At 36.3% G+C, this 25,770-nt stretch overlaps 2 protein-coding genes across 2 annotated transcripts; both read right to left on the bottom strand.

Moving 5' to 3' along the window:
* Positions 1-961: 961 nt before the first annotated feature.
* On the bottom strand, positions 962-16,275 carry DPE1 (disproportionating enzyme). The gene is made up of 16 exons (XM_088944135.1): positions 15,341-16,275; positions 15,120-15,182; positions 13,429-13,517; positions 12,763-12,823; positions 10,823-10,901; positions 8,821-8,957; positions 8,552-8,710; positions 8,376-8,452; positions 6,995-7,134; positions 6,884-6,915; positions 6,727-6,801; positions 6,028-6,100; positions 5,848-5,936; positions 2,726-2,770; positions 2,406-2,558; positions 962-1,333 (listed from the first exon to the last, which is right to left on the bottom strand). Exons 1-16 carry the CDS (start codon positions 15,743-15,745, stop codon positions 1,229-1,231), a joined length of 1,782 nt encoding a protein of 593 aa, XP_088800261.1. The 5' UTR covers positions 15,746-16,275; the 3' UTR covers positions 962-1,228.
* A 2,879-nt stretch (positions 16,276-19,154) lies between these two features.
* On the bottom strand, positions 19,155-25,135 carry SEP2 (stress enhanced protein 2). Its single transcript, XM_088943956.1, has 2 exons — positions 24,338-25,135; positions 19,155-19,714 (listed from the first exon to the last, which is right to left on the bottom strand). Exons 1-2 carry the CDS (start codon positions 24,629-24,631, stop codon positions 19,445-19,447), a joined length of 564 nt encoding a protein of 187 aa, XP_088800082.1. The 5' UTR covers positions 24,632-25,135; the 3' UTR covers positions 19,155-19,444.
* Positions 25,136-25,770: the final 635 nt, after the last annotated feature.

Genomic DNA, 25,770 nt, shown 5'->3' with positions numbered 1-25,770 from the left:
CTACGGTATTTCAAGTCTTCACTGAGCATAGGGTGTTTTTTTTTTCTTCTAAATCTGATCTCCTCATACAAGGATATTGTGATTCAGATCGGGCAAGTTGGCCATCAATAAGACGGTTAACAACTAGTTACCTTACTACTTTGGGATCCTCCCCTTTCTCATGGAAATCCAAGAAACAACCAACTGTCTCTCACTCTTCTGCCAAAGCCAAATGCAGATCAATGGCGGAAACTACAAGTGAATTGCTCTGGTTTCAACACTTGTTTGTTGATCTTGGACTGCAACATCCACAGCCCATGCAGCTCTTCTATCATAACCAAGATGCTTTACACATTGCCGTCAATCCAGTTTTTCATGAATGAACAAAACACATACAGATTGATTGTCATTTTGTCCGCTCTCATCTTCAAGCCCACACCATTGCGACAAGTCACATTCCCTCTAAGTCACAACCAACTGATTTGTTTCCCAAAGCCTTGAGGCGTAATCAATTTAGTTTTCTCTTATCCAAGTTAAGCGTTCAATCTCCTACTCCAATTTGAAGGGGAGTATTACAACATCAAGAACATGTGCCAATTGATTTCTCCAACTGGCACTCCAATTGGCGCCTTCTTGATCTTGATTTCTTGGCACTTGCTCGGCAAGCTGTTGGGCATCAAATTGTATTTATAAATACATTGTGTACCACTAACAAATAATAAGAAAGTTTCGTTTTCTCATTTCAAGTTGCGCTAAACCTTCTGTTTTCTCATCGCAGGTTGGGCTGAGCGTGCATCTTTGCTCATCGCAACCCTTCTCTCATCAACTTGTCAGCCTTAAATTTTAGAGAACCAAAATATTGAAAATTTGCATTTTCGAGCCAACGTGTGATACAAACGTAGGTTGTAACCGACAAAGGTACCCGACTTAGTGAGTCCTTACGAGGCATTTACAGATTTACTTACGTATTGAAATTGAAATGTTTAAAAAGAAAGGAGAAAAACCAATACTTCCAAAATTTCCCCACTGCTAAAAGTACATTCAAATCGTTAATATTTGTGCACTTACAAAATTTTTAAATACAGTTCAGCCTTTTGCGATGAAAGCCAACGAGCTCCAATTCTTATTCAACATGCATGTGTATAGAGAGTCGAGGGCTGCATGGGATTTTCAACCGGCCTAGGATCAAGGTGGTATTCATGGTCTCATGGAGGATGGGTGATAGTGAACATCTTACTTCTACCCCATATCACAGCCTCCCATACATTGAGAGAATACTCTTCAGTTTCTTCGCTTCTGGCTTCAAGGCATCGAAACTCACCGAGCTTGGTATCCTCCAACTCCAATTTCCAAACTACGTTGAAGAGAAAGGGGCAAAGAAAAAGAGGTACTGTCAGAGAAGCTTATTATTAAGCAAATCTAAAGGAAAATTAGTTGCATGTGTCAGTTGACAGTGAAAAACCAAAGGCCACTGTCAGTATCTCATGTTGTATTTGCACCTGTACCTGTGGAAGTGGAAATGCAGGGTAGAAGTAGAACTGAAGAATCAGTAGAAAATAAAATTAGTCAACCCCCCCCCCGGCAAAAAAAAAAAAAAAATCCAAAACCCGATCCAACATCCAATCCAGTTATTTCAAATTTTAATAATCCATTTATACGATTGGATTAGATTCAATTTAACCCCATCCAATCTGATTAAAACCCAAATTTGATTAGTATTGTATTATATTAAGTATTTTATATCTAAATAAATTTATGGGTTCAACTATTATACTGAAAAAAAAAACTGTAACCAATGAAACGATATCATAAAAGTGGTAACCAATCAGTTAGTATTTATCAAAATTCACGCCGGGGGTATTCATTGGTCAAAGCCATTCCAGTATCACGTCTTTCTTTTTCTTTGGTCCAGCATGGTGTCGTTCTAGCAGCATAAGTTTAAAAGTGGTTAACATTTTCTAAATAATTTTTTAGTTTTTGGTTTTAAAAACATAAAGCAAACTTGGATCAAATAATCTGGATCCAATCCAAATTCAATAGGCTCCAAATCCAATCTGAGATCCCTAGATCCAATCATATTTGGATGTTGCTGGATCTGATCCAAATCCAACCAATTACAGCCCCACTAGCCAACACTTTCCCGTTTCCACCAGGCTCTTTTTTGGAACCAAGTGGCAAAATATTGAAAGTGGTGGATTAGCAAATCCTTCATCCCACTTTTCCTTCCAAATCTAAACACAGCACAAGAGTATTCCTAGTTCAGTACTACATATCAATAAATTTGTCAATAAAGCAGAACGCGACATTATGGGTCCAACAAGCAAGGGTAAATGGGTAATTATGTGGTTCTGGTTTAGTTGGAAATTGGAATGAACAGGAAATTTGAAGTGTAATCTGTAACTTGTCACACAGCATCTGTGACTTACCTGTGTTGCTGGAATGTTCATCCTAGCAGAATTTCCCAAACCAAGAACATCTTGCATGGGTATGATGGCAATACGGGCCACTGAAGACATTACAGCTTGAATCAAAGTCCATGAAATATCATCTTCTTCACTAATTGAAAGGTATTTCATGACCTGCCACAGAAGTTGCAATTATTTGATAAATGATAAGTTGCAATTAAATTGAATATACAGCTAGATGTAAAATCAAATTGAACCTGCTAACTAGTGAAATTCTAAGATGATAACATGATCCAGAAAACATGTTTGTTATACTTCATACTCTTACACAAGATACTCACATTGGACTTCTCTTCCTGCTTCAAGTTTTCCCACCAACCTCGAACCTGAAAACCATGCAAATATGTGTTAGAAGTTATTCCTATAAATAAAATAACCCTAACATCATTACTTCAGGACAGAAACAAACTGTACGTGTACTTCCTACATTAAGCATTCTTGTGGGATATGGAAAGCAATGACAGCATGCAGATTTTGATGATCCTGCCTAGATCCCCTGGACCACAAGTTAATCCAATTCTGTCATTCTAGATCTCCATGTACTGTCATCTCTTTTCTGATCATCCAGAGGATCTAGTGGATAAAATAAGCTTCCACCTAAAAGATCTTCTATGTGACCCACTGAACTACCATCTGGATCCTTGTAGGTGTCACATGTACCATAGGGAGTATAGTTCTTTTCACTTGCATGTTCTACTAAAGTGGAAATGATATACGTAAGAGCAGTCTATTTGAACAATAGTCACCCAAAGAATTAGAGCAGGTTGGGAAAAATGGAGGGGTGCACCTGAACTTTTGTGTGATAGATGAATACCACTTAGATTAAGGCCCCATTCGTTTTTCAGGAAGATACTTATCCATGTTCTTTTATTTCCCAAGTAAATAAGATGATGACTGTTTTAGCCATAAAAATCCATTATTAAAAGGGGCAATTTTGTCCCATCCATGTGTTGGCAATATTCCCCCCAGGTGGGAAAGTTACTTACCCACCGAGGGGATAAGTATCACTTGCCCAGGTAAGTGATACCCAGAGAAAATGAATTTTCCATGGACCCCACATAAATCTGAAAAAAGAATGGGCATCTTGGTCAATGGAAACCAAAATCCCATTGACCGACTTTCCCCCCTCCTAAAATCTGAAAAACAAATGGGCCCTAAAAGGAAAATTCTATTAAACAGTTGTACACCAGCTGTGTTGTATGGAGCAGACTGTTGGGCAGTTAAGAAACAACATATCCAGGATAAGTGGAAAAACTAGAAATGATAGGATCAAGAATGAAGTCATCCACAGGAACCTAGGAGTAGCTCCAATAGGTGATAAAATGAGAGAGAGAGAGAGAGAGAGAGATATATATATACTTGTGATGAGCTCAAAAAGCCACCCAGGACTTGCGATGAGCATGAAATGCCTCCGGAGACCTGCGATGAGCAATGAGTATTGCCTGAGACTCATGCCAGACAAAAAATTATATCGCCAACCTAAGCTGAGATAAACCCAATACATTACTAGCACCCTGCGATGGACACAAAATGGTAGCCCATACTGTAACGAACAGTAAATACACCCCAACACCAGCAACACCCGTATGCGGGTGATTGACACCCTTTCCAGTCACAACGAGCTGTGACGAGCATAGTTGTCAAGGCAACACCTAGGCGACTAGGCGATTTTTAGAAGTCACCTCGCCCAACGCTGTGTTTTTTGTATTAGTCGCTCACATATACGCATTATTTCATTCTTGAATGCCTTTATATATATTGTATCATTTTATTGGTTGTTTTTATTTTATTAGAATACATCCTATTGTATGTTACAACTTTTTTTATAAAGATAAATCATCTTTTACTAAAGCTACGAAAGTTTCTTTGGGTTTGCATTTTGAACCGAGACTGAGAAGAGAAGCCAAAGACTCGGTCCAAGTCATCCAAGACCTCCTGGTAAGTTTCTTCTTTGCCTCTTCAATCTCCTCCTCCCTCCTTCCTCAAATTAACCTGGTACTCCAGTAATTTATTTTCTATTTAAAAAAAAAAACTTTTGGAAACAAAACAGGAGCTCCACCCCCTTCTTCTTCTTCTTAAACAGGGGCTGCGCCCCAACTTTCTAAAACTTTCCTGTATTTTTTTTGCATTATTTTTTAATAATGCTTTTTTTGGACCAAACAGGGGCTCTGTCCCTTCATTTTTCTCTCCTTTTTTAGCAGCATTCTCCCTTTTTTGCTCTATGTCCTCTAACTCCTATGTTTCTTTTTTCTTTTTTAAGAAATATTTTTTGGGAACAAAACAGGGTCTCTGTCCCCTTATTTTTCTCTTTTTTTTTTTGCTACATTCCTTCTTTTTTGTTGGCCTGAAACAGGTATGATGTATATGATGGAATTTTACGTTTTATTTGAATGAATTTACTGTTAATAACCAGTATACGGTATATTGGTCAGTATAAAAATCAAACAGTAGCTTAGAACATTTAGGGATCTTTATTTTATACTTTCAAATTCCATTGCCTAGGTACCTAGGCACCTGGGCAACTGGGCACCCAGTGGTCGCCTGGGCGCGTCGACAACTATGGTGATGAGGCACCTCAGAAATAACCAAGCAGAACCTGAGCGCGCTAGATAGACCCAAAACCTCATCCCCTGCCACGTGGCCATGAGGAAACCCATAATGGGATGTAGCTTGCACGTGCTAGGCAAGAATCCTCAAGGTAAAGGGAACTTTGTTCTCAGAGAATCTCATTGCACACATGGTGAAACCCCAGTGGCGTTCCCTTGATAACCGACATAAAGACGAGGATCCCCTTTCCTAATAGAAATCAAACCCTTTTTGGAATCCTTCTCCTTAAAGTATCGGGATCTCCCTTATAAAAAGAGGTTGTACTTCACGACCAGGGGACATTCTCTCTGACCACCTTACTACCCAACTCTACTAAGATTTTCCAGAAGCAAAAGCCTATCCATTATTTCCCCCATGGCCTTCGACCCTAATCCTTCTTCATCCTTCAAAGAGACCACCCTATCTAGCCTCACCACCATACTTACACCACCAACAGCTCCAATTAGAAGAAGCGATTTGTTACAAGTGGAAGGGGCTAGAAGATTTAGGGGTAGACCAAAAAGGACACGGTAAAAGTCGTAAGAAATTATTTAAGCACTAATGATTATACAATGAATATGGCTTTAAATAGATTGGTTTGGCAAAACAGAATTCGTGTAGCTGACCTCATATAGTTAGGATTCATAATGATGATGATGATGATGACACAAATAAATCTCAAACAAAAATTTTTGAAGATGTCAGGAATTACTCCATGTCAAGTAATGTGACATTCCAATAACTTCTTGATAAATAAATAGTCAATTTTTCAAGTTCATAGGAAGGAGGAATAAAATTAAAAATAGGGGACACTTACCGTATCGTTATCATGAGTTCCAGTATACACTACTTGATTAGGCTCATGATTATGAGGCAGATGAGGATTATCTGAGCCACTTCCAAATGCTGTACCAAGAAAATATCACCAAAAGCAAGTTCAAAAGAATTTCTGAGGATAAATATTTGGAAAACACTAGCACCTGTGGAAACTAATTACCAAACTGGAGAACAGCCATTCCAGGTGCTCCAATTGCTTTCCTTAGCTGAACTACATCCTCCGTGATTACTCCCTTTATGATAAATAGTGAAAAGAAGAGAAATGACAATATTAGAGGCATATCATTTATCAAAAAGCCACAGGCCCACAGATTTTTGGAAGTAGAAACAGACAAATACAAATACAATAATAATTTGATACATATTGATATATCATCCAATAAATGCTGCCAATTGGTCCTAAATTCATGTAATTTTCTAAAGTCTGTGGAGATTCACAATTGCATCAAAGTGTTATTAAAGTCTTAAAAGTTTCCTTTATTACATTGTTATTAGATAGGCAACTGCATACTAGACAAGAACCACTACAAATCTCACAATGACACCTTGGATGGTTGGGAATAGACTTATATTTTCCATGTGCATTGGGCACATGGAAAGGAGAATTGGACAAAAGAAAGATCATGGAAGAAAATTTGGTAGGCTGCTGGTATTTATTAGTGTCCCATCCCACCGGCTTCAGAACCAGTGGTAAGGGGCCACAAGAATGCCAGTCATATGTGTAGAGGTTCTTACCCTAAGATTATATAAGCAGTAATCATACCATCCTAATATAATACCACCAGGCTTTGACAATCAACATCACAAACTGAAATCAAATAAAAATATGGTTGGAAGGCTGGTATACAACAAACCATACCAAGTCTTCTGCTATTATGTTGATCTTTCCAACAGCTTTGAATATGGCATCAAATAATGCCTTCCTTGGTCCAGCCTACAGTCAACGAGGGGAAAAGGCATTTAGTTTCGATTGTTAGGTTAAAAAGAAACAAGAAATAAATGCTCATAGGTCTGACCTTCCATTGGCCAACCATTGCAATCTTTGCTTCTGCAAAATCATGCAATTAGGATTACTATAATATACATAGCAAACAGAAATTCAAGCTATATAACACAAATGGTCTCACCAGAAGGAACAGCCCAAAATCCAGCAAATCCTCGAAAATGGTCTATCCTGAACTCATCATACAGATTATATGCACGCTTTATTCTCTGTATCCACCAAGCAAATCCATCATCTTCCATTGCTTTCCAATCATATAGAGGACTTCAAGTACAAAAGGCAACATTGAAGTGATTAGAAAGGCCAAGTTAGGTAATATTACCTACTACGGATAAGTGAAAACTTTAATACTGCAGTAATATCATTCAATAAGAATGGAAAAGGATTAGAAAATTTTAGTGCTAAACAAATAAACTTTTCTTAATAGATGTCATATGTTAGCTGAACAAGTTTTTACGGTTTAGGTCTCATATAAACTTTCTGAACAGGACATAAAGACAAATTATAGCATCGTTTTTAATAAACAGTTTTAGCTTTAAGATATTACTATGAAGTCCTGGGGTCCAGCTGAGAGAATGAGTATACTGGTATGTCTACTTGTTCTGTTCCATCAGCTCTGAGTCAGCTGTATGCTGTTTACATATCCCCTCCCTGGAGACATCCTCAAGTTTGGGCAGTTTCTTTTTAATATTTTACATCATTAATAAAGCTTATCTGACTGTGCTTCTAATCCAAATTTAACATATTATACATAAGATATATCTCAAATACCAATCCCTCTCTTTCTATTTACCTTTTGTAGCCCTTTCTGTTTTTTGGTTCTTACTCTTTAATCCTACCTTCAATCTACATGTCCAGCCCCTCTAATAAATACCTAGGGTCATCCAGTCATGTCAGTTTATGGCAAAGCATATCTACCAAGTGGAACCAATAATTAGTGGTACAGCTTCTGAACATGACCAACATCAGGTAGACTAGGAAAATTACATAAGAATCAAATATAAGTATACAGAAATTCTGTCAGACTTGGACAGAACAGAAAATAAGAATGCTCACCGGTCAAAGTTTTACCAGTTAACCAGCCAGTTAGCCCACGCAATCCATGAAAACCATCATTTAACTGGGAATCTAACTGGATCACTGGTCATGGTTCAACCATCCAGTCCAAGTCTGACATCACTGATATATAAGAATTGTGAAATAAATTGTATGCAATCAAGATAAATTGATTTTACTTAGGTCCATCTAACCAAGTCAATTTCCAAAGCAGCACATCTATGAGTGGAACAAATTTAATAGTGGGTTCCCTACACATGCATTGATGCACCAAATCCACATCAACCAGTATTGTGTTAGTCTTCTTATAGTAATCTGTATGGGGATCACAGACAAAGTCTTCATTACGCAATGCTCTATTTGACTAAAAACTTGTAAGATTTTCACTATCAAAGTGTCTAAAAACTAAAAAGTTAAATATACTTGGTGATATCCAGTATAATAGCAACCTGCCCCAAAGCTGGCCAGTTTCACTGAAGGCATCTGGGGGAACACCACTGACTAGGGAAGGAAAACCACTCCTGCTCTGCAGAGAAAGAGAGAGAGAGAGAGAGAGCATTAGGCTTAGAAGTTCATGAAAATAAGGTGATTTATATCTGTCACAACCCTATCAAGAAATACTAACCAAAAGAAATCGTTTCCTATTTGCCCAGACATCTGCACTGTGATACCCAACATATATGGGCATATCTCCCATTATGTTGATTCCTTTCATATATGCATAGTTGCGAACTTTCTTCCATTGCCTTTGGAATAAGAACTGTTGCGCAATAAATATGTTTATCTGCATTCATAAAAGAATGAACAAGTCTCCTTAAGGAATAGAAATATCAAGTAGAATATCCAGGACACCACTGTCTCACAGATGTATTCAGATTGTAAACCAGCACTCACAAAGTCCTTTTGGCTTTGGTATATTTCCTCCAAGGCCACAAGATGGCGGTTTTTTAAAGGTGCAGGCCACTCATTCCAAGTGAAAGTATTTAGAGCATTGTCAATAGCTGCAAAATAAGCTGCATCTTCTAGCCATCCTAAAAAGAAAGTAAACAGAATTTGCAATATCATATGAGAAAAAGACAACTTAGAAATTGAGTAGTACAAGGCCATAAAGAGAAAAAAAAAATGGTATCAAAAGATTATGATATCCATGTATTTTTGTTTGAAATTTTAACACGCTATATGCAAATCTTAAATACAAAGTGCATAACTAGACTCATCATCATCTAACCTTTATCCCAACTATAGGGGGTCGGCTACATGAATTCTGTTCACCATTCCTTGTTTAATGTCATATCCATTGTTAAATTCATCATCATCATCATGCAACCCTTATCCCAACTATAATGGGATCGGCTACATGAATCCTGTTTCTCCAGTCTGGTTCTGTTTAATGACATATCCAATGTTAAATTATTGGCACGTAAATCATTTCTTACTACTTCTACCCATGTCCTTTCTGGTATACCCCTTGCCCTTCTAGCCCCTTTCAACTTGTAACAAACCAATTCTTACTATGGGCACTGTTGATAGTCTTCTATGCAGTATGCACATGACCAAACCATCTTAGGCTATTTTCATTTTTATCACCTATTGGAGCTACTCCTAAGGTCCTACCAATGACTTCATTCTGCCACACCCATTTTCTGGACATGTTTCCTTTTAATCTAAGTGGTATTCACCTATCACTTACAACTCCAGATGCACCCCTCCATTTTGCCCTCCTACTCTAATTCTATGGGCAACATCCTCCTCAGTCTCTCCATTATTATAAATTGCCGAACCAAAGCACTAAAAAAGGTCACATTGATTTATCTCTTGGTCTCCAATCCTAAGTGTACCCTGATTTGCACTCCCATCGTCATTAAATTTACATGCCATATATTCTGTTTTAGAGCTACTTACTTTTAAACCTCTTGTTTCTAACGAATTTATCCATAACCTTAATTTTGCATTTAATCCTCCATTAGTTTCATCAATTTAAATGATGTCACCAGCAAACAACATGCACCATGTGAACTCCTCTTGAAAATGTTTAGTCAGTTCATCCATGATCAGTGCAAACAAATAGAGATAGGATTAGCTGAACACTTTAGCTGTTCAGCAGGCTGTGGAACCAATGACAAGACTCCACACCAGTCTTAAAAGTACATGAGGCCCACAATCATTCAACCTCTCAGTGTGGGCCCCATGTATTTTAAGACTGGTGTCAGGGTGTGGAGTCTTATCATTGATTCCACAGCCTGCTGAACAGCTAAATCGTTCAGCTAATCCAAATTCAAATAAATAAGAATAAAGTGTTGAACCTTGGAGAAGGTCCATTGTAACTGTAAAAATCTGATGTCTCTCCCACAAGTGACAATTGTTCTAACATTGGTTGTTGCACCACCATACATATCCTTAATTAGGTCTATATACAAAACAAAGATAGCTTCCATGGTTGATCTCCCTAGATGATGAAAATATAAAAGCTAACTATTATTTATTAATATAAAATGTAACACCACATAAACATAGCTTGTAAAGACTTAAATTGTGACATGACTTCTAAAGTCAACTACATAACTCCCAAGTCAGAAAGCTATAACTTCCTATGGAAAAGGTTCTTGTGTTCTTATTATCCAACCCTTCTTATGAGAATAGAGCTCACGTCAAATTCGATGACTGTTTCTTATATCAATTTAAGGGAAAAACAATATCGAGGAGAATATCAATAATAGGAAAACAAATGCTGCTCAATATTTCATTTCCTCAACTATTTCCAAATCAAACATTTATTTCTTTTGGTAGAATGTTTGTACTAGAACATTTCACTACAATAAGCCATGAAAGATCCATGAGTAAACAAGTCTAAAAGCTTTTTTTTTTCATCAATAATAAGTCTAAAAGCTTTAATTACCTAATATTTGAGGGTCTCTATGAAATTGTTCAAACTGACTTTTCAGCTCCCCTTCACTTAAAAGGACCCTCTCTGCAGCCTAAAGATGAAGTAGATATTATAAACATATTAATATGATAACATCAAAAAGGAGAAACATAGATTTGAAGTTGAGCAAAAACATTTCCATGCTACACAAAACCCATATTAAGTAGTAAGAAGGTGATGCAGATGCAAAAGCAAGGAAAGAATTTATGGGGAAACAAACCAATTCTCCAATTACTATACCAATTTCAGAATTTTTGGGTTATAGGATATTGGTACTTCTTTAGTTTTTTTTTTTTTTCAAGTTGTTGGTGTCTTAATAACTATTTTTTAGAATTTTGTTGTTGTTTTGAAATTACTAGTTGTGGTAACTCTTGGACTTACTATTTATAGTAATTCTCGTAATTTCCATTTTTAGTAAATCTTTGGTTAACTATTTTAGTGATTTTTCTGATGTATTTAAATTAAAATACTATTTTAGGAATTCAACAAGACCCCCCCCCCTTCAGATAGTGTCATGCATTTTCATTCTTCTTAATACAAGAAACCTTTTTTTATCAATAATTCTTAATACAAGACATCTTTCATAAAACATTGCAGTAAAACTTTATGTTACTGATAAAAAAGGTTCTGAACTACACCTCACGCCTCCTGGCAATGGAACGCCTCGTGTCATGTCTCCACATTTTAAAACATTGCAGTAAAACTTTATGTTACTGATAAAAAAGGTTTGGATCTGCTCTACCTAACAATATTGGCTCCAAATATCATGGAAGTGTTTAAATATTAACAATAATCAAAATACACCTTAAAGGTTAGGCATGGCACAGATTTAGGTAATCTGTTGTGGTTAAAAAGTGGTAAAATACAAAAGAGAGGTACACACTCTTGTGTACCTCTCCTTTCTTCAATAAAATTGTTAACTTTTCTCAAAAAAAAAAGTGGTAAAATAAATTTGGTGATTTCATGATTATTTGACTTGCTTGACTTCAAATTTTTTTAGGGCAGCTAGATCCACATGCTACTTAAATTGTCCAAGGATAATTTATCAAAAAAAATGTCCAAGGGATGATACTGGATACCCATAAATTGACATATATGAATGTCTCAGACTAATTCCAACTTAAGCAACCTACTTCTTGAAAGTTCATTAAGAATGAAGTTGCTTGGGGTTCATTTAAATGAGAGCCTGCAAAAATAGATTTATTCCCTTGCTGTTCCCAAGTTTTGCTTGTAAAAGCACCAAGAGATGAAAGATGGATTCTCCAGGAAAAAAAGGAAAGAAAAATTTACTGTGGTTAGAATGGAAAACACCTAGATATCTCCTATTTTTCCATTTCCTGGTGTTATGCACTTAGGCTGATGGGTGTAACTAACTCCAAGAAAGGTTATGTTAGAATCAAGTTGTTATCTTAGAATGTAGCTATTCATCAAGTTCCTAGCTTGTGGTGTAACTACTTAAAGAAGAGAACAATGTTTATAATCAACAGAAAAAGTACAAATATTTCTGAAGATGCCCTAACATGTTAAAAAGAACAAAAATCATAAACAAGGTGTGATAATGTAGCAACGCCCTGAGCATTCTATAAGGTTCCTATTTTAGTTTTTAGAGTGTATGTGTGTTTGTGCCTCTGACAATCAGTTATACATGCATACATATATATTATGCATAGTAGGACAAAATCAGGCATGCTTTTTGAGGAAGCTATTATAGTTAGCATTTACACATTAAAATCATTTAAGGAGCACAACTGCACAAGTAATAACATATAAAGAATGCAGCATTGCCACTGAAGCAAATATGGAACAAGTGACGCCATCTTCAGTAAGGCAGTCACTTCATACATTATATCATATATAACCTATACTAGAAAGTGCAAGAAGAGTTAAATATGATGCTTCTCCACATATTTTACCTTTGCTATCAAAGGGTCTTTTATGCTAGCAACAGTTGTGAAATTCACACGATCAGCAATCCTAAACACATAACGCAGCATAATATTAATAAGAAAAACACATACGTGAAAAGTGAAAACAAAAAATTAAGGGTGTGTTTAGTTTATGGTTGTTTTCATGTTTCATGACATGACAGAAATGAGTAATTTGTATGAAGTTGCAGGTTCTGGTTCTGGAACCAGCGTTACATGGTTCCAGGGCCAGCATAATAAGCATTTTTTAAACACAACTCTTAATAGCCTTCTCAACCAAGCAACGTGGTTCACTGATTTAAGCATGACTTAGCAGTTATATAGTGCGTCTCACACACCAATATAACTCATATCATAATGTTTCTGCTCAATAATGACCATACGATCAAAAGTAATCAAAGGTAATAATGAAAGTACACATACACATGAGTCACACAATCAATACTAACATATCATGGTTCAATAATTGAACCACAAATAGAACAGCCTCTTATATTGTCTGGTTCAAAAAAAAAAAGCAGCCATTTTCCAAAAAAAAATGGTATGGTTCTAGAATCATACCATCATTTTTCAGAACACCATGTAAGTTTGTCAAACACATACATCAAGCAATTATTTAAAAAAAAAAAAGATAAAGGATAAAAAAAAACTTACATTGGTTTTGGAAGTTCATGCTTCATCAACAAACCATCCTTAACTAACTCATCAAGAGAAATCAAAAGGGTGTTACCACAATTTGCATCCTGCAGATGATCATCAAAATATCTTTAAATTCCTTGATATACATGGGTAAGAGTTGGGCAAAATTCCAAAACAGTTTTCCCACAAACTGCGCATGAGATGAGACACATAAAGAAGGGTTGGTACCAACTGCAGGAAGATGCCAAGAAGATTAATTGTGTTATAGTCAATGAAACTGAATCTGAATTTGGACAAATTAGCATCTTTTTCTTCTTTCCAAAATGTCAACAGCAAGGAGTACATCAAATGGTTAGCATCACTTAATCATATAATTTCCAATGTAGCACCCATCGTGTAGATTATGATGTGATTTTATACCTAGGAAATCTAGGTAGCACTTATTAAATGGTATGTTCTAAACCCACCTCGTACAAAATGGATACTATAAAATAATTATAGTAACCACAGGATCATGTGCGAATCGCTTGTCTACAACCATGAGCTCTTTTGTCTTCACAGAAATTTCCTTTTATGGTGAAAAGCTAACCATGCAGTTGATTTTTTGCCTCCTAAAGTACTCCTTACAATGAAATATCCTTTATCCTCCTGATTTCCAACTTCCAAAATTTAGTACACAATGATTTGAGAAAAATGCTATGGAGATGCCTTTGCCTCTAGCATGCAGTCATTTGTTTTATGCCTTGTAGAGGGAACCATATCAACATAAACAAAGCCATTATCGATTCTAGTCCCTGCAATCTGGGATTTTGGAACTGGCACATTGGATACAGACCTAACCACTGGCATTTTTTGCAGAAGCAATGGCCTCCTGGAAACTAGAAAAGACATGGCAGATGCAAAGAACTTAACGAGCAAGAAATATGGATTCTGCTTTATATGCAACATAATCCAAAAAATGGACCCACCATTTACAAAAAACAAACAAAAAAATAGAACAATATACCACGCAAACCACCTGACCCCCTTTAAGCCTGTCAAAACACCAGTGAGAAAAGAAATCAAGCAAGAAGATTGACCTTATCATATAAACCTGGAAACGTTAATTACAAACCATAGTGGTTCCTGGACGTACTAACACATTATGTGGGAGGTTTAGAACTTGGCATAGAAGCTGAATACAAACTTCTTTTGGTTTCCCAGGGAGCAAATATGAGGGGTGTGAGGCATGCATAGAGGGGAGGCAAGCAGGGGCTAAGGCAATATGAGGGGTGTGAGGCATGCATATTTTAGTATATCATTCTTTCTATTCATAATTAATAACAGTGATCTTCGTTACCAATCAAAGAACCATTCATTACAAAATACAAACCACACAAACATCAAAAACAAAAGTAAAACCCCAGAAAACATCACCACCGCCAATGTATAGGAGCCCTGGAATATAAAACTCCTCTAGATGTTTAAGTGATCAGAGTTCCTACTCGACCCCTCTTCTTCCTCTGATGTCTGGACTCTGGTATCTTTTCCCCTGCTCCCTTCAAGCTTTCATTTTTACAGTTTCCCTTTCCAAAAAAAATGCATATCCTGACCACGCACCCCCCATAATGATCGCCACTCTTCACAAATTTATCTAAGTAAAGCATTCTAGTGCAACAATGTTTAAGTTACTAGTGAAACGGTCTAGTAAAGAAGATAAAGTTCACCTGGCCAGAGTAAGGGGATCCTTCTTCATTAGCCTTCCTCCCAGGAGGGACAAGAGGGAGAACCTGCAGGTATGCAGCCACTCTGAATTAAATCCAACTTCCTATAAGTGATGTAAGATATCCTCATAAAATCCAGGAAAAATCATATTATTAAAATCGAAAAGAGAAAAGAATAAAGCATTACAGAATTTAAAATGTAATAACCAAAAGTAGAAGCGGACCTGCCAAATGGAGCAACCAGCTTCGTGAAGCCAATCCAAGAAGCGAAAGGCCTCTTCACCAAAATCTCCAATACCATATGGTCCTGGCAATGATGTCGGATGAAGCAGAACACCAGCTCTTCTCCGATCTTTCGGATCCACCTTAGGGAACCATTCTCCATAGTCATCCGGCAAATCCTCTCCGACGCTGACGAGATCAGCAGTAACAGTCTCGCTCGAAAATCGTCGCTCAAACACTCTTCTCTTGGTTTCGGGCTTCAAACCATTGAAACAGCAAGCATTGTTCCTTATGGCGCTGGCAGTGAACGAAGGAGATGAAAAATTGCAAAATTTGAGAGGGAAGAGCTGGCTTGAAGAATAATATACAGAGGAAGGACGAATAGAAATAGAAGTGCAAATCTCCATTAAAAGGAAACTAGAAAAGTTCTCTAGAACCCAACCACCAAAACGTAGAGAGTAAGGAATGGCACGAGGAGCGAAAAGAGAATGAGAATTTCAGGGCGCTAATTTGGACAGCAGTTGCAGCCATTCGTTTGGATCCACCATCGTCGATAAAATATCGAGAGAGCAAAGAACGCGAGCGAAACAGAGAGAAATCGACAAATGGACACTTGTCTGGGTATCTGAATCCTGACCCATTGTCCCCCTCCACTTGAGGAGAGAGGGTTTCAACTCCCAAAGTGCAAACTTCGAGGTTCGAGCCAACGGTTCAGGCTGCTTACACTTCACCCGCTGAGGGGCCAGGGGAATGATTTCTATTCAACGAAGAGAGTAATGCTCTCTACAACTCTTGGATTCTTCGCCCAAGATACAACGAAGAAAGCCAAGAGTAGCATAAATTCCTTTGCTAGCGAGGTGATTGATGTAAAAGTTTACCATCATTATGTCTTCAAATTTATTAAGCACAAGAGCTTTATTTGTAAACGTAGAAGAGTGCAGTGTTACTCTATTTTAGCTTATACTTATTAGCATTGGCATGGTTTTGTCTATCAAATGATCAAAGAATTGATTTAAAGAAATTGATTGTTGTCTTATTTTTTCAAAAAGAGGGATTGAATAACTGTACCAGACAGGATTCATAATTCTCAGAATTCATTCTTTTCTGAAAGGATTCTGAGAATTAATGCCAAACGAGGCCTTAACATCCCCATTTGGTATCAAAATATCTCAACGATTCTTCTCAGTTGCTTTTGTCCTTATATCTTAATATCCATACATACATAACCTTTCCCTTATAATAATTATATAAAGTTGTAAGAGGTGTTGTCTATATTCATCCAAACATTTATCAATAAAAACATCAAACATCAATCAAATATCTATTCTAGTGAAATAACAATGCCGCCTCCTTTTTAAAGACTTAATAAAAGGTTGTTTCCCTTTTTATTAATTCAATATGACTGTGCTCTTTTAATATCTTATGAAGAGGTCACTCTGCCTGCTTGGAAAAAAACAGCTGTTTTAGGAGCCTTGGTGTAAATACTATTTTACCCGCACTCATTCACAATAGTTTTTCAAAACAATCCAAACTGCTTTTTACAAACAGCCAAGGTCTTTTCAATTTTGAATGGAATTTATGTTTTTTTTAATAAATAGTTATTTTACTCTTATCATCACCCAACAGAACCTTTTAGGGTCTGTTTGGTTCACAATCTGAACCGGAATTGAAATCCTTTGAAATCGGAATCGGAATAGTCTATTCCCATAGTATGTTTGGTTCAGAAAGGAATGGAAATGAAAATTGGAATCATCAAGGAATGAAATTTCATTCCCAAGGGAGGGGCAGGGAATTGCTATTCCCTCAAATGGGGGTAGGGTGGCCACAAGCCGAACTTCTCACAAGCTATTCAAGCTCGGCTTGTGAAAAGCTCAGGTCAATTTAAATTGAGCATCGAGCCAAACTCGAGCTTGATATATAGGCTTGTTTGCTAATCAAGCCGAGCTCAAGCCCAATGAAGATTGGCTCGTAAGGCTTGCGAGCCTAGTATAATAAATAAATATTTTTTTATTACATACATGCAAACATATACATATATAAATATATATAATAAATAATTTTTATTATATAATAATATTTTATATATAATATATATATTTTTTTATGTACAATGGTAAATAATTTTTATAATTCTTATTTTTTTGTATGTAAAATAAAACCATTATTTATATGTATATTTTTTATTTTTATATGTATAACAATAAATGATTTTTATAATTGTTAATTTTTTATATGTAAAATAAGAAAAATATTTTTATATGTATACTTTTTATTTTTTAGAAAAAGAAAAAACTTGACTTGCAATCGAGATTGAACCTAACACAATTTCAACGAATCGAACTCGAATAGCCAAATATTTGGCTTAGCTCGAATCCATCCCTAAATGGGAAAATGTCATTCCAGCAGGAATGAGAATAAGATTCCGATTCTTCCCAACCAAACAGTTGAAACCAGAATAGCCCATTCCGATTCCAATTCCATATCCCTATTCCTACAAACCAAACGAGGCCTTAATTTTTTTTAATGGTTATAAGTGGGAGAATGTTTGATACTGTGGTGTGGGATTTTTCACATTTCAGTGCCCATTCAGAATAACCTTTAGAAATGCTCATTTACCCATAGAAAAATGTATTTGATCATTAGCTTTGGTTTGAAATGGGAAATACTATACAGATTATCTTTTGGTACATGTTATGCGACTTTGGTGAGACAGGATTCATGCATGTAGCCGATCTCATCTAGTTAGGATAAAGCTTCGATGATAATGCTTTGGTCCTTACAGGGGGAGTTCGGATTTTCTCTAACAGGTACATCCACTTCACACTACAGTCACATATCATAAATATCTATTTATAAAAAAATTCTAAATGCACGATTGCAATTGCTGTGAGGTGGATGTGATAACCAAAGGAAATCCGGATTCCTCGTAGGGCAAGTCTTAAAGGCTATACTCAGAAATTAGCTAGCTGGATTAGGACTGTGGGTTGATAATTAGAGATGACAACAGGTCGATCGGGTCTCTCATAGGGTGTAATTGGTCCCAACCCAATTATATGAGGACACAAAACCCAAAACCAGGATGGAAACCAATTATATATTAATCAGGATAATTGGCTCCCAAATTATACTTAATATCTATAATATGAAAACTACAGACATCATGTTTGATGATGATATATATGACCTTAATAAAGTTGCAAATAAATAATAAACTATTTATGTGTTGACAAACAAGCGTTTTTAACTAAAAGTATCTTATTTATCGTATGAATTTTCCTATTTAGACATAAACTATAACAAAAACAGTATTACAAGAAAGCCATAAGACCTTTATATATTAATATAAAACTCAGAACAGTATTACAAGAAACCGAATTATTATAAGCAGGATACAAAACTCAGAACCAGAAACCAGTATAATCAATTCAGTTCACTTCTACTGAAAAGACCTGACCCATTGACAATTCTGTCTATGCCATGTTTGGTTTGAAAGAAAATTAGGCTGTGTTTGGTTTAAAGAAAAAAATAAGGAAAGGTAGAAAAATTTTTACAAACCTTTGATATATATATATCCCTATCTTTCCCTTCCTTTCCATACTTTCTCTTTCAAACCAAACATAACCTTAGGGAAAGGAGGAAAGAGGCATGCTAAAACCTATACAAGGTGCCTTAATGATGACAGAGAAGCATACATGGGCCCATTGGCATTCACAACACTAATATAATTGATCGTATTAGTGTTTTACACATCGATGTGTTTATGTTAACCAAAAGAATTTATCAAAAAAACATGGAAGGTACGAAAGTTGCAAGATATGTTCTAAATTTACATCTATTAATAGTGACAACTTATTTACAGAATTTATGTTTAACCACGGGCGATGGTCATTCCCAAGAAATTTACCTAGAATATTAGCAATTTAATTCTTCCAGCACCTAGGCTCTTAGTATCATCTGCTGATATACAGGAGTTTTCTTGAATATATACACAGTAACACAAATATATATATATATAACTATCAAACTCTGCAGATTGAAACACTCTAACTATCCGAATATAGTGCCCTCTCTCCCAGCAGAGAAATGGGTGATCAGTAGTAATTGGTTTAAATGTCATCAGACCAGTCACTGAGCTCGGTTTCATAGAACAAACCATCGACGAGATTGTCAATCAGTGAATCGATGAATGTGTTACAACTAACAGTGAAAATTCGGCCGACTCTGGTTCGAGCACTCGAAAACCAAGCAAAAATAGCAGCACAAACTACAGCACCCAAACAAACCCCTGCGGCTTCCTCAATGCCTTGTAGATCCATCTTTTGAAACAACGAGTTTCCTGTTATTACTTCCTTTGTTACCGTAGCAGCAAACACCATCTACCAAAAGAAATTTGAAGGAAGTTATGACTATATACACCAGTGTTAAAAATTAAAAAAAAAAAAAAAGCGTAATGAAACAAATAATTGTGGCATGGCATGGAAATTAAGGTAGGCTATGCTTTAAAAGGCCGCTTTTGCTTTTAATCCATCGTTTTACTATTCTATACTTTTGGTATGGGAATGGATCTAGAGTATTTTTGGACTTTTACTAAACTGAAGCATCCCTACTTCTAAATTTGACCTCTCTCTAGTCTATATTTTGAGGGCAGAAGATATAATTTGAATTATTATTTTTGGGTTCATCTATTCTCTCTCACCGGTTCCTAACATAAAAAACTCTCATTCTCTTTCACTAATTCCTATGTTTAATTCGTTATTATTTCTTACATTAAATTCCACTAATTATTTATGTACCCCACAATGTGAATGGTATAAAAACCAATATTTTTGTTTTCCACCATTTTAAAATCAATCCACTTCACTAAAAAAGAAAGCTAAAAGTTAAACTATTTTCCCATATGAGCGGTGAGTTATTGGTTTAACCATCCAAGTAAAATTGATCAACTTTATGATATCATTATCAAATAATAACAATTTAAAAGTAGATGGAATATAAAAAATATGTAGAAAATTTTGGAAACATCTTTAATATTATAATCAATATATTAAACAAAAATACATGTTGCAACAAAAATTATTTTATTAATAGTAGAAATAGAATACAAAAATTAGAAGAAAAAGAAAATTAAGATTTAACCAAAGGGCCCTACTAACTAGGTCTAGTCATTAGAAGAGTTTTGACCAATCAACTCTCCAAGTAAATTTTGATGCATACCACCTTATTGGTTTGGTACTTTGGTTACTACTATGATAGTTTTTATTTTATTTTTTTTGAAAGCCCTAGGGAAAATTCCATTCAACAAACATCTATTACATTGTTTAGTCCCAATAGACAAATAATTGATGATAGGAACAATTATCCACATAAAGACATGAGATCTAAGAGAACTCTATTTAGCCAACTTCTGTGCAACAGTGTTGCATGGTCGTAGACAAAAAAGATACTGAGGAATGTTCTAAAGTTTCCAATGGAACTTGTGCAATCTAATGAACCAGTACCTAGGGGTGTTAATGGACCAGCTTTGGGTTGGACTTCGTCCAAATCAAAATCCATTTGGATGGACTAATAAGACATATTGAATTTGGATGGATTGGACAGACCAATATGACATATTGGATTGAACCTAGTCTATCCATAATGAATTTATATTGGATTAAGCCAGTATCCAGTCCATTGATAGAAGATAAGAACATAGGTGTCAATGGACCAGGTTTGAGTTGAAACCAATCTAAATTAACAGGAATTTGAACAGATTGGACAGTTTCTGAACCAGTCCAAAATGGTCCAAAATATTCATTGGATTGGACCTTATTGGACCAAATCCAATCCAATTAACACCCCTACCAGTATCTACTTCTATCATAGTTGATTGGTTACAAGGTTTTTCAATACCATGTATTTTGATATCATAGTTGGACCCTCAAGTTTTACATTTTTAATAAAAAAAGTTGTAAGTTTAGAGCCATTTTTAGTTATAGCCTTTGCACTTTGGACATGATTCGAGTCCTATTCAGATTCAATAGTTCAGACTAGGTCTCAAACATCTAAGCGTCATATTAATGTACTAACCGGAATGAATTCAGATCTAGATGCATCAATCCGGATTGAACTCAGATCTAGATGCATCAATCCAAACCGTGGCATCCAACCCGAAAAAAGTCGGGTTATGCTGGGACAGGTTAGAGTTAGGGTTGAAAAGTATGAAGTCTTAATTTTGGGTTGGGTTAAGATTGAAGTCTTCGCCAACCTGAACCAGATATAACTATTTACAAATATTATATTATATTATATATATATATATATATATATTTGTGTACATACAACTCTAGATTATATATTTATGTATTTATATACATATGCAATATATATATATATATATATATATATATATGTTAGAATTTTAAATTTAAAGGCAATATAATCAATAATATAATATTATAACTGAACAATTCCATCACCAGAAAATATAAAAACTTCAATACTTAAATAAAAAAAGATTTGACGGAAAGCAAAGAAATTGGGCCAACCTGATTGCAACCCAACCAAACCCAAAAACCTCGGTTGCCATAGGGAGTGTTGAGGGTTCAACAGCTCAGATTGAGTTATCGCTGAACTAAACCTGACTGAATCTGGGTCTAATTTGCACATTTCGTGTGATGCAACAACTTTTGAGTCTGTAGTCCGTAGAGTTTCAGTGGGACGTGCGGGGTAAGATGGTGGTGGGCCTCACATGCATCCTGCTCTCTAGTCCGTATCACTCAGTCCATTCGTACATTAAAAAGGAAAAGTTATAGATCAGTACATTTTCCTTTGGCAATTTGGTCTCAAACTTTAAAAATGCAACAATTTACTTTTAAATGTGACAATCTAATACCTATTGTTAATCAATCATTAAGTAATATGTGAAAAGACACAAATGCCTTTCAAATATCATCTAGTTTTCTTTATTGAAAATGATCTGTTAAGAGAGAGGGAGGGTAGAGAGAGAGTATAGACTGAAACAGTATAATTGCCTAGAAAATAATTCCCATTGTTAGGAAATAAGGGATATAAAGAGAAGAAAACGATGGAGAGAGAGAGAGAAGTTAGGTGAAAGGGAGAGGGTGGTATGAAGCTCACAGCTAGCCTGACTACTTGGTGGTAGCCTTCTTTATGTTAGTGGTTACCAATCTTCCCAGCTCTGTGGCTCTACCCAAAACTCACAGGTACTAGATTAACATTCCATTAACAGTAGGTACTAAAGTCTAAGTATTGAATTGTTGCATTTTAAAGTTTGGAGACCAAATTGTCACTTGAACCAAAGTATAGGATACCAATAAAAAATTTTCCCTCAAAAAATAACTTAAAAAAATACTATTATTGGGGTGATCACGACCATCCATATCCTTTTTTTAGCCCCTTGACTTGGAAGCCTAAACAACTCTATATCGGATTGGGTTTTGGGTGGAGACAAAATCACATGTGGCGGTATTGACAACCTATCACGACTTAACACACTAGTGTGGGTACAATGCACTATTGACAAGATACAATGTCCATAGGCTCATCATAGACTTATGAACATCCCGCTCCTATGAAATTGGGGCAAGCAATCATGCGTCATTTAGTTCCTAAACTTCAAAACATGTCTATGCAGAATCCTGAACTTTTAAAATGTGTCTAACAAGTCCTTGCTTTAATTTTGAAAATATCAAAAATACTCGTAATGTGTCATCTAATTTTCTTTATCTTCGCTCAGTTCTCATTTCGCCATTTTTTATTTCCCTATCAAATAGGAGAACCCCTGATATCTCAACCAAAAAGTCTTAGTTCAGGTATCACCATACCATTGTCCCGAAAAATCACTATTTTTTTCTTAAAACCCGAATTGATTTTTCCATTTTCTCATCCACATATCAAGCATCAAACAACAAGCCGAAAGTCGAAAGAAGCAAGAAACTTCTACTTTCCAACTAAATGGGAGATAAAGACCCAGATCAAGGATGTTGTTGATTTCGTCGGTGATCTTTCCAACAGGATTACACGGATTAAAGAGGTTAGCTATGAATAATTTAATAATAAAATTAAATATCTAAGGTTAGCTATGACGTCCAACACTGAATACACATTATTTGGAGCTTCTTCCATGGCCAGGCACTATTGTGTACCAATATGTTCTGTCAGTAGCATCCCGAAAAATGTGACAAATAAAGAGAGAGAGGATAGTTTTTTGAGTGATCGTTGCTCTTATTTAACTTAAATGAACAGTATTTTTTTTAAAGGTAAAAGATAATAAATAATGTCATTCTTTCGAAAGATAGTTTTGACATTTTAAAGGAAGAATGGCGATTCAGCCAAGGTTAAAATTCATAGGTTGAGTAAGTGCCAAATCGGGATTGATGCCAATTCACGGGGCGGGTATAAATGTATAGAGTATAATTTTTTTAAATTTTTGAATGTTTATAAATTTGCAACCAAAATCAGCCTATCATGACGTAATACAAATAAGTGACGAAGTTAACGAATATATCAAACACATTCTGAAAATTCGGGTCACTGTTAGACACGTTTTGAAATTGGGGGATTGACAGAACACAACCCTTACTGCATAGACACAGACACATTTTGAAGTTGAAGAATTGACAGGAGACAACAGGGTTATAATAAGGTATTTTCCCTTATTTGTAAGGAGTCAGGATCCCCGTTACGTGGATCCTACCCACCGCCGGTACCTCAAAGCAGAACGCAAGGGCGATTGCAGCAAGTTCACAAACACCCCGCGGTCGGGACTCATACTCCGTCTATGTGGAAGGTGCGTTAATTTTTCAAACCCGTATTTCTCTTAACTTAAGGTTTTGAGGGAAAATGTAGGAAAAAGAAGGGAAAGGGAGAGAACCTTTAGAACCCTTGTATTGGTTTCTTTGTCTTTCCCTTCTTCCTTTTGTTATCTTTTCCTTCAAATCAAACATAGCTTAAATGTACAAAAAGGATAAATATAGAAAAAATAAAGAATGTATTACCATAGCGACTCTGCCGGAGATGATCTCGAAGTCCTGGCTTTTCTTTGAATTTTCTATGTACTCCGAGAGCGAAGCAAAGAAAGGAGACAGTTGGGCATCTTCCCGTGTTTTAATCACTCCGGTGCGATCTGAACCATAAGACCTCAGAGTGCAAACACGAGGCTGAAGAACGATTTTCGCATTATCGGGCGACGAATCGCCGAGCTTCAGCTTCGGAATCGCCACTTCTCTCTTCGGTACGATCGATTTCTGAGTCTGCAACTCGCAGAAGATCGGCCGGGCGGCCGCAGCCATGGGGACGAGAATCAGAAATGCCCGATACTACACGACACGAGAAGGAAAATGGGGCGATACTGGAATCTGGATTTCCGTTTTATTGGGAGAGTTCGCGGTGTCTCAGGGTTCCACGTCTTCGGAAAATTTGTGAGGTCAGTCGATGATGACCGAATGTCTTCGTGGCGTCTAATCCTTCGCTGACATACCCTTTTCCAATTACATGTGTGAGCTGGTGACGCGTGTGCACCTTATTCTTTTGTGGGAAAAAGATGTCGATGTCACGACTCACGAGATGATATGCACTAACTTCTAGAGGAAAGTCATCTGACCGACTGAGTATGGGCCAATACCAATAGCAGCCTTAGCCTTTTAAGGACGATTAGAATCAAGAGATTGGGCCCATAGCCATCTGAGTTCCATAATGTTTTGTTCACAAAGAGCAAATTATCTAAGGCCCATTACTTTCTACATTTCAGAAGACCTGTTATTCGTGGTCGTGGACCATGGTCACAAATCACATTTTCTTTTCTTTGGGTTCAAAGTTCAAACTCTGTCCTACAAAGGAAATTCGAATTAGCATTAGGCGTAGGCCCCTATTTCTTTGCAAGTTATGGGCCCAAACAAGGTTTTAAATTTCGGAAAATTAACACATCGAAATTTTCTGGGTTTCGTTTTGGCTACCATAATTACCAAAAGAATTTCCCAAAACTTCACGGATATTAAAAATCCCACTCTTGACTCTTTTTTTTTTTTTTTATAGATAAGGCATCGACCCAATCTTGACTCTTGATATCTCTTTTCAGCCACCGGGCCTATTTCACCGGTACTAAAAAATCCCAATCTTTGCTCTTGACATCACTTTTCAGCCACCAGGTCTATCGTGATCCGGATCGAAATCACATACTCTCTATTCTTGGTATAGAAAATTTTCTGTGGAAAATCGCTATTGATGTGCTCTCGACCGGATCTGCTACCCAAAAAAGCCTACAGCCACACATCTAGATCATCTCTCATACTTGAGTGTTGTCATTTATGGGAAGATGTTGCAGATTTGCGATTGTAGTGTCTTGTGGTGGCAGAAACAGATGTGCTTAGCACCTAAGCGAGGTCAACATCTAACTGACTAGCAGAGAGAAGGGGGAGGGGGAGGGTTATGA

This window comes from Nelumbo lutea, chromosome 5 (genome assembly GCF_056320005.1).
Source record: "Nelumbo lutea isolate HS-2025 chromosome 5, American lotus-T2T, whole genome shotgun sequence".
In the NCBI taxonomy this organism is placed as follows: Eukaryota; Viridiplantae; Streptophyta; class Magnoliopsida; order Proteales; family Nelumbonaceae; genus Nelumbo; species Nelumbo lutea.
This window is presented reverse-complemented; position numbering and strand designations above follow the sequence as displayed.

Coding starts and splice junctions, on each gene's coding strand:
- DPE1 (XM_088944135.1), bottom strand. CDS start 15,745: ATGGAGATTTGCACTTCTATTTCTATTCGTCCTTCCTCTGTATATTAT. Junction 13,518..15,119: donor GATCCCCTTACTCTGGCCAG/GTGAACTTTATC, acceptor GATCATCTGCAG/GATGCAAATTGTGGTAACAC. Junction 10,902..12,762: donor AAGACCCTTTGATAGCAAAG/GTAAAATATGTG, acceptor CTTCATCTTTAG/GCTGCAGAGAGGGTCCTTTT.
- SEP2 (XM_088943956.1), bottom strand. CDS start 24,631: ATGGCTGCGGCCGCCCGGCCGATCTTCTGCGAGTTGCAGACTCAGAAA. Junction 19,715..24,337: donor TCTCCGGCAGAGTCGCTATG/GTAATACATTCT, acceptor TTCTTTTGGTAG/ATGGTGTTTGCTGCTACGGT.